Source organism: Lipotes vexillifer, unplaced genomic scaffold, assembly GCF_000442215.2.
Source record: "Lipotes vexillifer unplaced genomic scaffold, Lipotes_vexillifer_v1.1 scaffold395, whole genome shotgun sequence".
Classification (NCBI taxonomy): domain Eukaryota; kingdom Metazoa; phylum Chordata; class Mammalia; order Artiodactyla; family Lipotidae; genus Lipotes; species Lipotes vexillifer.
Window position 1 is genome coordinate 9,417,629 of NW_006797390.1, and position 12,892 is coordinate 9,430,520.

At 61.1% G+C, this 12,892-nt stretch overlaps 1 protein-coding gene across 1 annotated transcript in view; it reads right to left on the reverse strand.

The window, feature by feature from the left end:
* The window catches only part of MICAL3 (microtubule associated monooxygenase, calponin and LIM domain containing 3), a 99,105-nt gene that overhangs the window by 28,026 nt on the left and 58,187 nt on the right, over positions 1-12,892 (reverse strand). The window contains exons 20-22 of the mRNA XM_007469489.1: positions 11,611-11,806; positions 5,568-5,857; positions 2,255-2,389 (exon numbers count right to left, since the gene is read on the reverse strand). Of these exons, the coding sequence (XP_007469551.1) occupies positions 2,255-2,389; positions 5,568-5,857; positions 11,611-11,806 (621 nt within the window). The remainder of the gene's footprint in view (positions 1-2,254; positions 2,390-5,567; positions 5,858-11,610; positions 11,807-12,892) is intronic.

Here is a 12,892-nt window from a genome sequence, read left to right on the forward strand (position 1 = left end):
CCCACACGCGTGCTACAATTAGTCTGTGAGCGGCCGGGCGTCGAGAGGCAATTTTACACGTTTGTGTTGGCAAGTCCGTTGGAAGCAAGCGTGACATGGACTCCCCAGCCTGGTGTGGCTCCAGACACAGGACACTAGAGCAGCCCAAGTCCAGACCTGGCCCTGCGGCCCCCAGTGGTTCTCCTACTCAGAGAAACATCTGCGCAGACTCAGGGTTAGGAGTCTACGGTCCTCAGCGGCGCCCTGAAAGGAACGACTGTCACACGTATCAAAATACACGACAAGCATCAATGCAGCAGCAGCAACGCTGAAAGAGACATAGCTTGAGGGAGGGAACTGGGGGTTAATCCAAGTTAGGACGGAGCGGGTGCTAGAAGCAGCCACACACAAGGAAGCAGGCGGCGCCGACACGCTCAGCTCTGGTCTATTCGGCGGCCGCTGGGGCGTCCCGATACCTCAGCCTCGTCCAACCGTCCTGGGGACAAAACTAACTAGGAGAGGGTGACCGCAGCCCTCTCTACAGCTCGGCGTGAAGGTGCCTCCTGACCTGTGAGCCAAGGAGGATAATGGGCGGCTGGCAGGCGGCTGGTGGGGCAACCATCCTACCCACCCGGGAGGGGCACCCGGCCCTTCTGCATTTCACAACCGGTGGGGGCCAAGGCTGTCCCACGTCCTGCCCGGATGCCAGAGCCCCTCGCTGAGAAACGCCCACCCCCCAAAAAGAGTGCACTGAGGACAAGCAAGGTCGCTCGGCTCCCTCGTGGCCTGAGAGCTTGCAGAGAGCCCTGCACCTCGGCCTGCAGACCAGGCCTGGCCCTCACCCCAGTACTGACTGCCTCAGCCGTGGCACCGCGGGAGCGTTGCTGACTGTTGCGAGAATCCTCCAGCCCACACCCAGCCACTGTCCAGCCTCATTTCTGCGGACTCTGAGCCTCAGTGCTGTGCACAGTCCTTCAGCTTCGGTTTCACCCAATGTCTGCTAACAAAACGACACCCACCCCCGCCCGACTGCACTACCGCTCTGCTCCGGTTTTCCCAGGAGGGCACATGGCGCGTGTCTGGTCCATGCAAGGGCGGCGGCCTGAGCGAGGCATGCACGTGCCCCCGCCCTCCGCCGCGCATGCACTAGCGGCAGCACCGGAAGTCCAGGGTTAAGGGACCAGCAGAGCTGCCAAGAGAGTGGTTATGGTGAGCGGGCAGAGAACGAACATCACCCAACAACCTCCGGAGACTGACTCCAGCCAGGCCTGCACTGCTGCACGGCGAACGGAGGGAAGGTCGGGCCCTGAATTTGAAACAGACGATAAATACAAAGTTACACAGGAGTAAGCGTTCCCGGCGAGGAGAGCGGAGGTCCTCCTGTGGTCCACACGGAAGAGAGATGGACGACGTTACAGCCCGAGGCCCATCCGGCCCCGACCAGGGGCAAGCGGGGCGTCGGGACAGGGAGAGGAGAGAGAGCACGGGGGGGTCAAGGGGGCGTCCCCGGTCAGCAGGCTCTCTCTCAGCTCCTGCAGAGCTGCTGGGTGTTTACGCGGCCGCAAACGTGGTTAAAGAGGTGGGCCTTGCCTGTGGCGAAGGTGGCTAACTCCCATGAAGGCCGGGCCACCCGCTCTGCGCCCTCGGCACCCTGCAGGCTGTGTCCCCAACAGGCACCGAGTGCAAATGTGGAGACAGGTGAGCAAGAGACAGAGGGCAAAGCACCAAGGCGGGCACGGGAAGGACGCCCCCAACGGCCTTCAGGTTTTCCTTTCCTTCCTTAAAAGAAACCAGAACAAGGTTCATCATCATCCTGCCGTGGGATGCAGAGCACCTCCCCTAAAACCTAGAGCTGGTAACGATGCTCCTTCAGAGGCCTCCTTGATATAAATTTCTTCTTAAAACTTCATTTCAGTCCACATGGTCCCTCGACCCCATCCTGTCCGTGCACACTCACACCGAGACACACCGCATGAGGAAAAGCACAGAACATTCCTCCAAGTGGAGAAGGAAGAACCCTGCCTAGTGACACGGGCAAAGTCAGCAAATTCTTGGTTTTCCCAATGTCAAGTTCACAGTTTCGCATCAGCAGACAACAGCCCACCTCTTACCCACCGAGACTTCACATATCCTCTGATGAGAGCCCAGGGAGCAGACATGCTCCACTGGCTCTTACTTGTGAGGAGCCTGGGGGCCCCGCCCTACAGAAGAGTCCCCAGCAGCCCGAGGGGAAGCGGGACAGAGGTGCCAGGCACCCTGCACCCGGAGGAGTTACCTCTGGAAGGAGGGGACTCAGAGGTTGGTGACACTCGCTCCTCCTGGCTCTCACGGATGTGCGTCCAGTGCACGTCAGCCTGGATCTCCAAGGGATCGGCTGGATTTACGAGCTGCTGCAGCCTTGGGCTCCCAGCTAGTGTACCAGGTTCGAGGGGCAGAGGAGATAAGGAAGGGAGAGATGACGGGAAGGAAGGAAGGAGAAAGTAAACAGGCCAGGGAAGGAAGGATCAAACACCACAGGAGAGGAAACAGAAGGAAAAGTTACCATATTTGCCAGGATCAGTTTGAATCAGAAAGAGGCAAGGATTGAGAATAAGCACACACACACACACGTGCACACGCATGCACACACGCCCGACTTCTACTCGTTCAACTGGATTCAGTCCCTTCAAGCCTCATGCAGCTGTCAGTGTGGATGAAGAGAGTCCTACACTCCCCTCCGATGCAGAAAGTACCTTCCTTTCTGAAGTTCTTTTCATCTTAACTGCGTCTGAGGGACCCAAGTGCCCAGTCAGGAGAAAAGAGCGGGTCACAACTGGCCTCTGCAGGGCCAGCCTCCCAAGGTCCCAAGTATGTGGCTCTGTTGGGCATACAGCCTGTGCCTATGGCCACCTGCCGCGTGGACACAGAGGTGGGGCGGGACAGGGCAATCCTGCCACGAACCCTCCGGCTCACGCGGGGCAGACAGTGAAGCTGTTGGGATTCTAGTTTTTATCTTCTGCAGCTAAAGAGAAAAGCATCCCTTTCTACAATGAGCCTCATGCAGCATGCTGGGCTGAGGCAGGGGTGGGGTCAGGGAAGGCTGCGGTGGGGAGGAAGCAGAGTCTGTCCTGCAGACCCCAGAGCGCTGGGAATTCAGGGGAACAAGAAGTCAATCCCTCTTTGCCCTTTCTGAGGTCAAAGCCCTCTTCCCGAACACGCTACTGGTGCCCCACTGACCCACCCCTGGACATAAGGCTCGGCTTCTTAGCCAGGTGAGAACTCACCAGGGGCCCCGCTGCCCCACCCCTGGACATCATAAGACTCGGCTTCTTAGCCAGGTGAGAACTCACCAGGGGCCCCGCCTTCAGGCTGTCCTTGCTCTCGGGGCCCAAGGAATCTGCATGCGCCCCTGCCCCCAGGGCTCCCATAATCAGTGCTTGGACCATGCCATACACTTGGGTTAAAATAAGGGACAGCCAGCAACTTGGGGGAGGGGACCCTACAGGAGGGAGGGTGGCTTTTCGGGCAGCAAGAGTAGGTACCACCTGATCAGAAGGACTCTCTACGGTCTAACTGGGCAACCTGGCTTTGGCTTCCTCACGAAAACGACAACCTCCTAATCTCCAAGCAACAGGAAACGTGGCGTGGGCAGAACTCACCGCTAAGGCCACCGAACGTGGATGGGGGCTGTGCTGGGCGTGGGGTCGCAGCCCGTGTGCTCTCTTGGGAGCCGCTGGCCTCTAAGGGCTTCCTCTAGGGTTGCGGGGCCTTGGCGGTGCTGGACGGGGCTGAGTCACAGCAGCCACCAGAGAGCCCGACTGTCTTCGGACCAAGACATTAAGTCAAGGAGGAAACACAGGCCCCTTCTCCACCTTCCAGGCAAGCAGGGGAAGACAGCGAGGCTTCTCCCTGGGGCGCGCCTGCGTGTCGCCAGTGCATGCAGCCTTGGGGACTCATCGCCCAGGCACAGGGGAGGGGCTCCGGGCGCCTGTGCTGGCCCCGCCACTTCTGAGAGCTGACTGTGACGTGCAGTGCTCGGCTCATATCAGAGGAGGAGCTGAGTCATAACCGGATGAGGGACTGGCAGCAAACGGTCAAGGGGCACAGGGGCGCCCAGGGGTGGACGCCTCGCCGCCGCTGCAGCTCTAGGAAACCCCGTCTCTCCACAGGGGACCTGCTCTCGGGGGCGGCTGGACGGCTGCCAGGGGCGGGGGTGGAGGTGGGCAGAGGTACCCTCACGTGTACCCATGTCCTCTTCCTCTGGCAGGTGCCCCAGCGGCTGGCCTTGCAGGAGTTCTCTGTCCCGGGGCCAGTACTCTCCTTCCACACCCACAGCAAAGCACCGCATGGGGCAGGCGGGGTGGAGGTGGGCAGAGGGAAGAGTCATCTCCAAGCTCCCCCACTCCAAGCCCGTTCCCGCAGGCTGGAGCCGGACGCTACCTCCACGCCCAGGAGATCAGGTCGCGGGAGGGGAGCAGGGCCAAGGTCTCCTGAAAGGCGGCACCATGCCCCGACCCCTGGCTGTGTCTGGAGCTACAGACAAGCCAAGTGGCCTTCCCTGGGGCGGGCCGTGCACGCGATCCCCACTGACTCACACCGGGGCACTCGGCTCTACAGACACAGCCGGCGGAGGAAGCAGCTCCGGACGCCATAACCCGCTCCTCACATGAGGGCGGGGTGCAGGCCCCACGTGCTGCCTTGGGGTCCCAGCCCAACCCCCGGGTGGGAGGGAGGCCTACAGCAGGACCGGGGCCACGGGGGCTCCAGGAGCCCGAGGAAGGCCCCACCTCTGCCGCCCGACCTCGTCAGGGCCGCCAGCTCGGGGCTCCACTGCCAGCTGAGGACCACGGGTAACGCGCACCCTGCCCTGTCAGCGCCCGGCCCTCGCTGAGCTGGAGCAAACAAGCCCGGGCTGGGACTGGCCGCCGAGCACAGGGAACTCCAGGAGGAACAGAGAGACAAGGCTGCAAGGCGCAGAGCCCTCCAGGGCCAGCCCCATGGCTGGCTAACGGCTCACGTCCTCCTCATCCTGTCCACACCCCACACGGAAAGCACGGCCTGAGCAGACATGAGTTCCCACGGACTCAGGGCTCTGCCTGCCTGGCCCTGCTCACCACTCCAGGCCCGGTGCAGCCGGGACAGGGAGAATGACCCTCCGACAAAGGCCAGAGGAGGAGCCCAGGAAGCTCTTCCTCACCACTCGGGAACACACAGGTGGACGGGGCAGGAACCAACACCGCGAGTGCGAGATAAGAGGCATCTCAGAGCCAGCCCGACCGACCTACCAGGACACGGGTCCCAGCACGTCACCATGCACCACCGGTGACCCCTCCTGGGGGGCCCTCCCTCCTCAATGCTCGGCAGCCTCCGACGCCCAGGACCAGGAGCCAGGGAACCCCCAGAAAGCTAAGTTCCCTTTGTTCCTTTAGCTGGAACAGGACAGGACGAGTGGCCTGACCTGGAGGAGGCCCTCGTCTGCCTCTGTGTGCAGCTCTACCCGGACAGCCCTTCGTGGGTCCCCTGGGGCCTGTGGGAGGCATGCCACGTGACCCCGGCCACAGAAGCCTCCCACACGTGGGCCGGGTCGGGAGGAGAGGCTTTACTCTGACCTTCACTAGATGCGTCCTCCGCGTCCCCCGTGTCCTCCGCGTCCTCCTCGTCCTCCGCGTCCCCCGTGTCCTCCGCGTCCTCCGCGTCCTCCTCGTCCTCCGCGTCCTCCTCGTCCCCCGCGTCCCCCGCGTCCTCCTCCCCAGCCGCGAAGCTCCTGCAGGCCTCGAGCTCCTCTTCACGCCTTCCTTTCAGAAGAGCATGGATCCTCACGGCCTCCTTCCAGGGAACGCCGCCCAGGTCCGAGGGGGGCAGCGGGGGTTCCTCCTCCTCCATCTCGGACTCAGAACTGCTGCAGAAGTGACCACAGAACCCGGTGAGGGGGCCACAGAACGGAGAAGGGGGCGGCTCAAAGCCAGGGGCACAGGCAGAGGCTCCCGGCAAGGCACCCGCCGGGCGGGAAGGGAGGGACGACACCTTGGGGCCAGCGCACAGAGGGTGAATGGAGGGCGAGATGGGTCACACGGGCTGGGGCAGCCCCGCCAAGCACAGGCTCGAAGCTCGTGACCCTGGGGACCGAGGGTGAAGGGCACCTCCGCTCCCGTGGATGCACCGTCTCGTTGGAGGATCCCGGGTGGGAAGAAGGGCCGCCGGCAGGAAGTGGGCTGGCGGAGGTGCTGCTCGCAGGAAAGGGAGCCCTGGGCCCCGCTCCCAAACCCCACAGCGCAGTGTGCAGCGCTGCGGGTGAGGGCGCCTGGACAAGCCCCCACTCTGCGGAGGGGCGCTCGCTGCGCGAAGGCCCCGACACCTGCTCCCGGAGCTAAGAGCGCCCGCCTTGCTCAGAGAGCCTGGCCCAGCCACCCGTGTCTGGGAGGAGACTCTAAGCCCCGGGATGCTCTGCCTGATGGGGAGGCCTGACTCCCTGGGGCCTCCAGTCAGGATGGAGAGTCTAAGAACGTGGTTTGGGGTGAAGGCCTTGGGTCACCAGCGCCAGCCGACCCGGAGACCGGGCTCAACCACATTCCACAGAGAACGTGGACCCCAAGGCTCTGTGGGTGTCGTCACACATTAACACCAGGAGAGTGGCTCTGCCTGAGCCCGCAGGGACGGGAGCCGCCCTTCTCAGACTGGCCTCCGCGCTCCGCTCCGTAACGGAGAAGGGCCGTGAGCACAGCCCCGCCAGTGGGTTCTGTCCTGTAGCCTTTCTAGAAAATTACTGCACCCGAGAGGGGCGCTGGGGACTCCATCACTTTCATCTAGTCAGAAGTGAGGGTGGCCTCCCGGGCTGTGTCCCTCGACCCCTCACTGGGCCGCAGGGCTCTGCCACGACAGCTGCGTGACCACGAGCTGGCTGGTCATGCTCTCCAAGCCTGTGTCCACGCCGGGAAGGGGGTGTGAACACCGGCTTGTAGCGGGTGCCCCTAGTGGAGTGAGACTTTACTGACCGCATCACGCTTGTGCTACACTCCGGTCCTCCAGCCATCCATTCGCTTGTTTACACATTTACACACTCATTCACGCGTGTACTCAGCCGCTGAACTCAGAAAGAAAGAGCGGCTCCTCGCTGCCGGCAGCTCCGTCTGGCGACTCTAATTCACTCATTCATTCAACTACAATTCACTGAGTGTCTCTGCCCACAGTGCCCTTCCTAGACATCACAAAGCTGCCACAGAAAAGATCTTCAGTGTCGGGGAGATAAGATGTGAACACCAGGACTAGACAAGGTGGCCGGTAAATGTAGGGCGGTGGGGGTCTGTACGAGGCAGTTTCAAGTGGGAAGACATAAGAATGTGGACCACAGAAAGCTTGTCCTCTGGAGTTTCATTAGCCCTCAGTGTTTACTTAGCCATGATTTTTGCCTTATCGTTGTGATTTCACTTCTTTACTCTTATTAATTAATGACAACATGTGAGCCCGTGTGTGCCATTTAACATCTTTCAAACGTGAAATCAGGGTAAGAATGCCTCCTGTGCTCAGCTCTAACCTCAGGTCGATCTGCAACACTTCAGGTGGACAGGGAGGCCAGCCTGCCCTTCTTCATGCCAGGCGCACTGGGGCCCCAGCTGTCGGCGGGCAGCTCTCTGGGGGGTGGGCTCAGGGCAGCCCCTCCCCGTGCTGCGTCATGAGGACAGCTTGCGTGACGAGGCCCCACTTGAAGCTGTGACAGCTCGAGGACCACGGAGAATAGGAAGGGAGGCACAGAGCGTAAAAACAGGGCGGAAGGTCAACCATGCTTCTGGAGTGCCACGCGCTTCTAGAGATGGGACACAGGCAAGCCGCCCTGCCTGCCTTGGTGAAAGAGAGAGAGATGGACAGGCACTGCCAGCTGCTCCTCCCCAGGCATCACCGTCCACGGGCCCTCAGAGCAGCCCTCCGCGTCTGGCTAGGCTCCTCACGTCATGTCAGATTCGCAGTGTGAAGTCACTACTCAAGGTTCATCTTATGATATGTTCTCGGGCTGCTCCCAGCACCTGAATCTCTGGGTCTGGCCTTTGAGGGGCAGGAGGATCTGTGTGAGGCACATTCCCTGCCTGGACTACAGCCTGGAACACTTCCAGGGGGCAGAACCCCTACAGCAGAACAAAATACAAGACAACCGACTTCCCTATCCTTTAGGGGGGGAGAGGAGGACCGCAGGACACAGCCTCGCAGGAGACACAGAGCCAGAAAATGTAGTCGTTAAGACTAGCTTTCCACGACAGCAGGGATCTGTTTCCACATTTGTAACTAAATCCTGCCCCATGTGGCTATTTGATCCAGGCAGCCTCCCAGACCACACCCTCTCTTATTGCTTGCCTGGCACTGCCAAGATGGGCAAAAGCAGACGAGGGACGCAACCAGGAAGGCCAGGCAGGCTGCACCCGAGTTCACAGCGTGGGATGTGGTCCCTGTGAAGCCCCTCAGCAAAGCCCATCGGCGGAGTTGACACGTCCCGCTGGAACCACGGAGCAGAAGCCTCCCCGCTGGGTGTGCCCGAATCACTCCTCTCACAGCGCCTTCCCCGAACCACCCCAGGCGCCGTCTTCTCACCGAGCCCACGGTTGGCTGGCAGGAGGACGCAAAGTCAATGGACCAGCTTCTCAAGGGACAAGGTCTGCTCCAGACTTAAAAGAGCCAGCAGAGGAGCAGATCCAGAGAAGAGGACGCGCTTGGAGCACGAGGCACCTCACACGGATCAGCTCCGCTGATCACACAGTAGCTCAAGGGCACAGCCACTATTATCATCCCCGCTCCCACAAATGAAGAAGCCGGGCTTTCAGAGGTGGGATGGTCTGGGTGAGAAGCCAGGAACCCCCAGCGTCCGCCCACATCAGGTCACCCCGTCAAACCCAGGAGGAAGGTCACGACCCGGTTCCTGGCTGCCGCTGCCGACCTGGGAACTCGGGCAGCCGCCGCGGATGGACACCGCCTGAAGCTGCTGGGGGCTTCCCTTTTAAGTTAACCCGCTGGTAATCAGCGCGTCTCCGAGCAATGCCACGTCCTGCGCAGCGGGACAAGGTCCCGCCCACCCTGCCAACCCTGTAAGCACTGAGCCGCTGTGGAGGAGGCCTGCCGGGTCCTGCGATGTGCACGCGGCGTTGACTGCTCCGCGCTCAGGCCGGCACCCTGCGGGTGGAGCGTGAGAAGGGGAGCAGTCAGGCGTGCCTCGCAGGAGGGGCTGTTCCTCACGCTGTCACCCTTTGGGCTGGCCTGTCTCCTGTGACCTTCAGGGAGTCCTCTGCAGCCCTGGCTGCCCGTCTGGGAAGCACACCTGGGCTCCGGCCCTCCCCGACACCGGAAGGAGAAAACGCACGGAAACCAGACCAGCCTTCTCCTGCCCCGGCACCCAGGCTCTCACAGAGAAAATGCAAGTACTGTTTCCAGGGTCCCCTCTGGAAGATGCTCCTTCCCGCCCCTCCAAGGAAGGGTCATGGAGCTGATGAGGCCTCGGCCGAGATTCTCTGCTTGTGTGGAGGAAACCGCGAAGATGATGGGAATCGCCTGGGTATCTGTCAAAACAGGTGTTCCTGGTCTCCACCCCACGCCCACTGAGTGAGACCCTGGCAGGAGCGGGGCCAGGAATTATCCTTCGACCAAGCGTCGCACGTGTCGCATCAGGGACATTTGAGAAATTTAGAGCAGTGGTTCTCACAGTGTGGTCTCCAGACCACAGCACTAGCCGAGAACTTCTGAGACATGCAGAACTTGGGCTCTACCCCAGACGGACTGGGACAGAAACCTCCCAGCTGTCTGTGCTCTCACGAGCCGGCAAAGCTTGGTCACCACTGCCCCAGGGCAAATTCGAGGCAAGCCCGATTTCTGGAACTTAAACCACCTGTTCAAGGAAACCCAAACAGGAATCACCACCTGCCGCTCCTAGTGAGGGCTGCCTGGGCTGTGCTTGGATCCACAGGTAAGACAGTGATCACAGCAACTGCCCACCGGGCGCAGACACTGTGCCCACTACTTTATTTGGTTTAATGCTCAAAGCAAACCTCGGAAGTGCAGTGTCCTTTGCAGATGAGGAAAGGAGGGCAAGAGAGCGTAAGAAACTTGCCCCCAACTAGAAGAAGGTGGAGCTAGGCCTCAAGTCTGGGTTGTCTGCCTGCAAAGTCACGTCCCAACAGCATCCCGCGCTCTGCCCGCACCGCAGGCGCCCGAGGTAAGAGGAGGGTGAATCCCCGCTTGGACCGGTCAGTTCCTGAAAACTCTGTCATCTCTCATCTTCAAGTCCAGTGACTCCCCAAGGAAGGACGGAGGCATCTTACGGCTTCCTTGGGGAAATAAGACAGCTCTGGTGCCGCACTCTTATGAGATCATCGTTACACTTTACATAGCATCCACGCTTAGCGCTTTTTCAAATGGGAACTCGAGTACGATGGGGCATTTACTACACCACTGGGTGCTGACTGGCCTATCCTTCTACCTCACCTGCTGCGAAGGCTGTGACTCAGCCTTCCTGCAAAGCCCAGGCTACATCACCTCCACTTCTGCCCCATAATCCCTCGGTTTACAGATCACAGTGCAGGAAATGTTACTCCTGCAGGACAGGGTCTGCCCACGTCACCGAGCCCAGCCCTCCACTCCGCCCCACCTTGGGAGCGCTGCATCCTGAGGGCGCTGGTTGGGGAGGCTCTGCAAGGGGGGCTGCAGGGGGTCCGCCTGTCCTGACTCCACTCCACCTGCCTGTCCTGTTCTCTTCCAGCCTCTGGGGTCTCCTGCTGAGCCCTGACTTGGGCACTGACCCCACTGACTCAGGCAGGCCTGCGGGTGGCGGGAATGCGTGGACAAGGACAGAGATGAGGGGGCGTGTGGGGCACTTTCCCCAAAGGTGCACGCGGCTCAGCCGGCTGGCACCACGCACTGCGAGGGGCCCTGGGATGCAGGTTTCTGCTCCTTTCCACACACGGGAGAAAGAAAGAAGCCCAGGGAGATGAGACAGCTTCCCCAAGACTGCACAGCGACCCGGTGGCTGAGTCACCCCAGAGCCTCCATGGAACCCACCCCCAGGGGCACGGTCGCCCCCACTCCCGTGGAAGCCCCTCCTCCGACACACCTGTAAACACCAGCCCAGGGCACATTTTTTCTGTTCCTTTTCAATGAAAAGCAGGGTTAAAGTCTTGGTAGGTGCTCAGTAAGTACTGAATCTCTGAATTAAGTCAAACAAACTGGTCCTTTCTGACTAACGAGATGGGGAGCTGGGGCACCAGGCGGCCAGGGAACACGGAGAGCCCTGGACGTGGACCAGAGACCCTGGGCTTGAACCTCAGTCAACCCTCCATCCTGGTCCTGGTCACCATTGCTTTCCTTACCACGAGGGGGCGAGATGCACATCCTATATATCTCACAGGCCCTGGAGGACGACCAGCTGAGGAGTTGGACGCTGGAGCCTGCAGCCGTCGCCTACAAGCGCCTACACGTGCCCAGCTCTGTCCCGAGCACTTTCTACCCCGGCGCCCTCGCACGGCTCTGCAAGAGGTCCTGGTGCTGCCGCCCCTCACACAGACGAGGGGACAGGCAGAGAGGTCACACGACCACCCAGTCACGGGTCACGACGCAAACCCAGGCCATCGGGCTCGGGGCCCTGCTCCCCTGCCCGCCGCAGACGCAGCCCCACAGGCTGACCTGCTGGCCACGTCCTCCTCCGTCCCCGTGTCCAGCACACTGCTCAGGTTGTGCTCGGCCTGCGTCTCCTCGGGCACCTCCTCCAGCCCCTCTGCCTGCTGCACCGACAGGCGGTAGTTCTCCAGCTCAATCCTCTCCGGGGTGCCCCGCAGCCTCTTGGCGATGCTGGGCTCCTCCAGGCCGTTCACGCTCGGGCCTGCACGACAAACAAGAAGCAGAGTTCTGGGATCAGCGACAGGGACGAGGGAAGGAACTTCTCCCTGGAAGGAGGGGCAGCCGTCCCACGAGGCCAGGGAGCCGGACACGGCAGCAGTCAACAAGGTCGGGCCCTGGAGAGCCCAGAGGTCTCTGGTGTGAGGGAGCAGAAGACAAAAGACCCCACATCTGCCCTACAGGGACGAGACAGCCTGGGGAGCAGTGCACACTGGCCGGGGGGCAGGGGCAGGACTGGCCCTCAAGGGAAAGCAGCCTGTTGAGAAGGGAGTCCTCTCCGCTGCCCCACCCCCTTGGTCCAAGACCTGCTGCCCCCTGACAAGGTCCAGGACCCGCTGGCCCCCATAAAATGGTCCAGGGCCCAATGCCCCACCCGCTCGGTTCAGGACCTTATGCTGTAATCCCATGGTCCGGACCTGCTGCCCCACCCAGAATGGTCCAGGACCTGCTGCCCCACCCCATGGTCCAGGACCCAGTCGAGGTTCGGGCACTGCATCTGGCTGGTCTACTGAGGTGTCCAGGTAAGCTGTTCTGCAGAGCTTCTCACACTGTGGGTTTGTCTGTCTCACGTTTAGATTCACGGCAAGACTTTTTGTTCCACGGGAACACCTTGTGCACGACTCTGGGCCCCTCCCACTGCACCCACGCAGGACAGTCAGGCCTCCTTGGTCCTGGTGACACCAGCTGGATGGCTTGGTTGAGCTGGTGCCCACCCACGTCTCTGTGGTAAAGAGACCTTTTCCCCTTTGTAATTAATAAGTAATCTGTGGGGTGATGCGGAGAGACCCTGGACTACCTGTTCCCAGAATACCCATGTCAGGGGGCTAAAGATCCACCCTGCCTGGTCAATTATTGCTCTGGGAGGCCCACGATGGCGGTTTCTAGACTCTATCATTCCTTTGCGAAGAAATCTGAGGACTGGGCTTCCCTGGTGGTGCAGTGGTTAAGAATCGCCTGCCAATGCAGGGAACACAGGTTCGAGCCCTGGTCCAGGAGGATCCCATGTGCCATGGAGCAACTAAGCCCATGCGCCACAACTACTAAGCCTGTGCTCTAGAGCCCGTGAGCC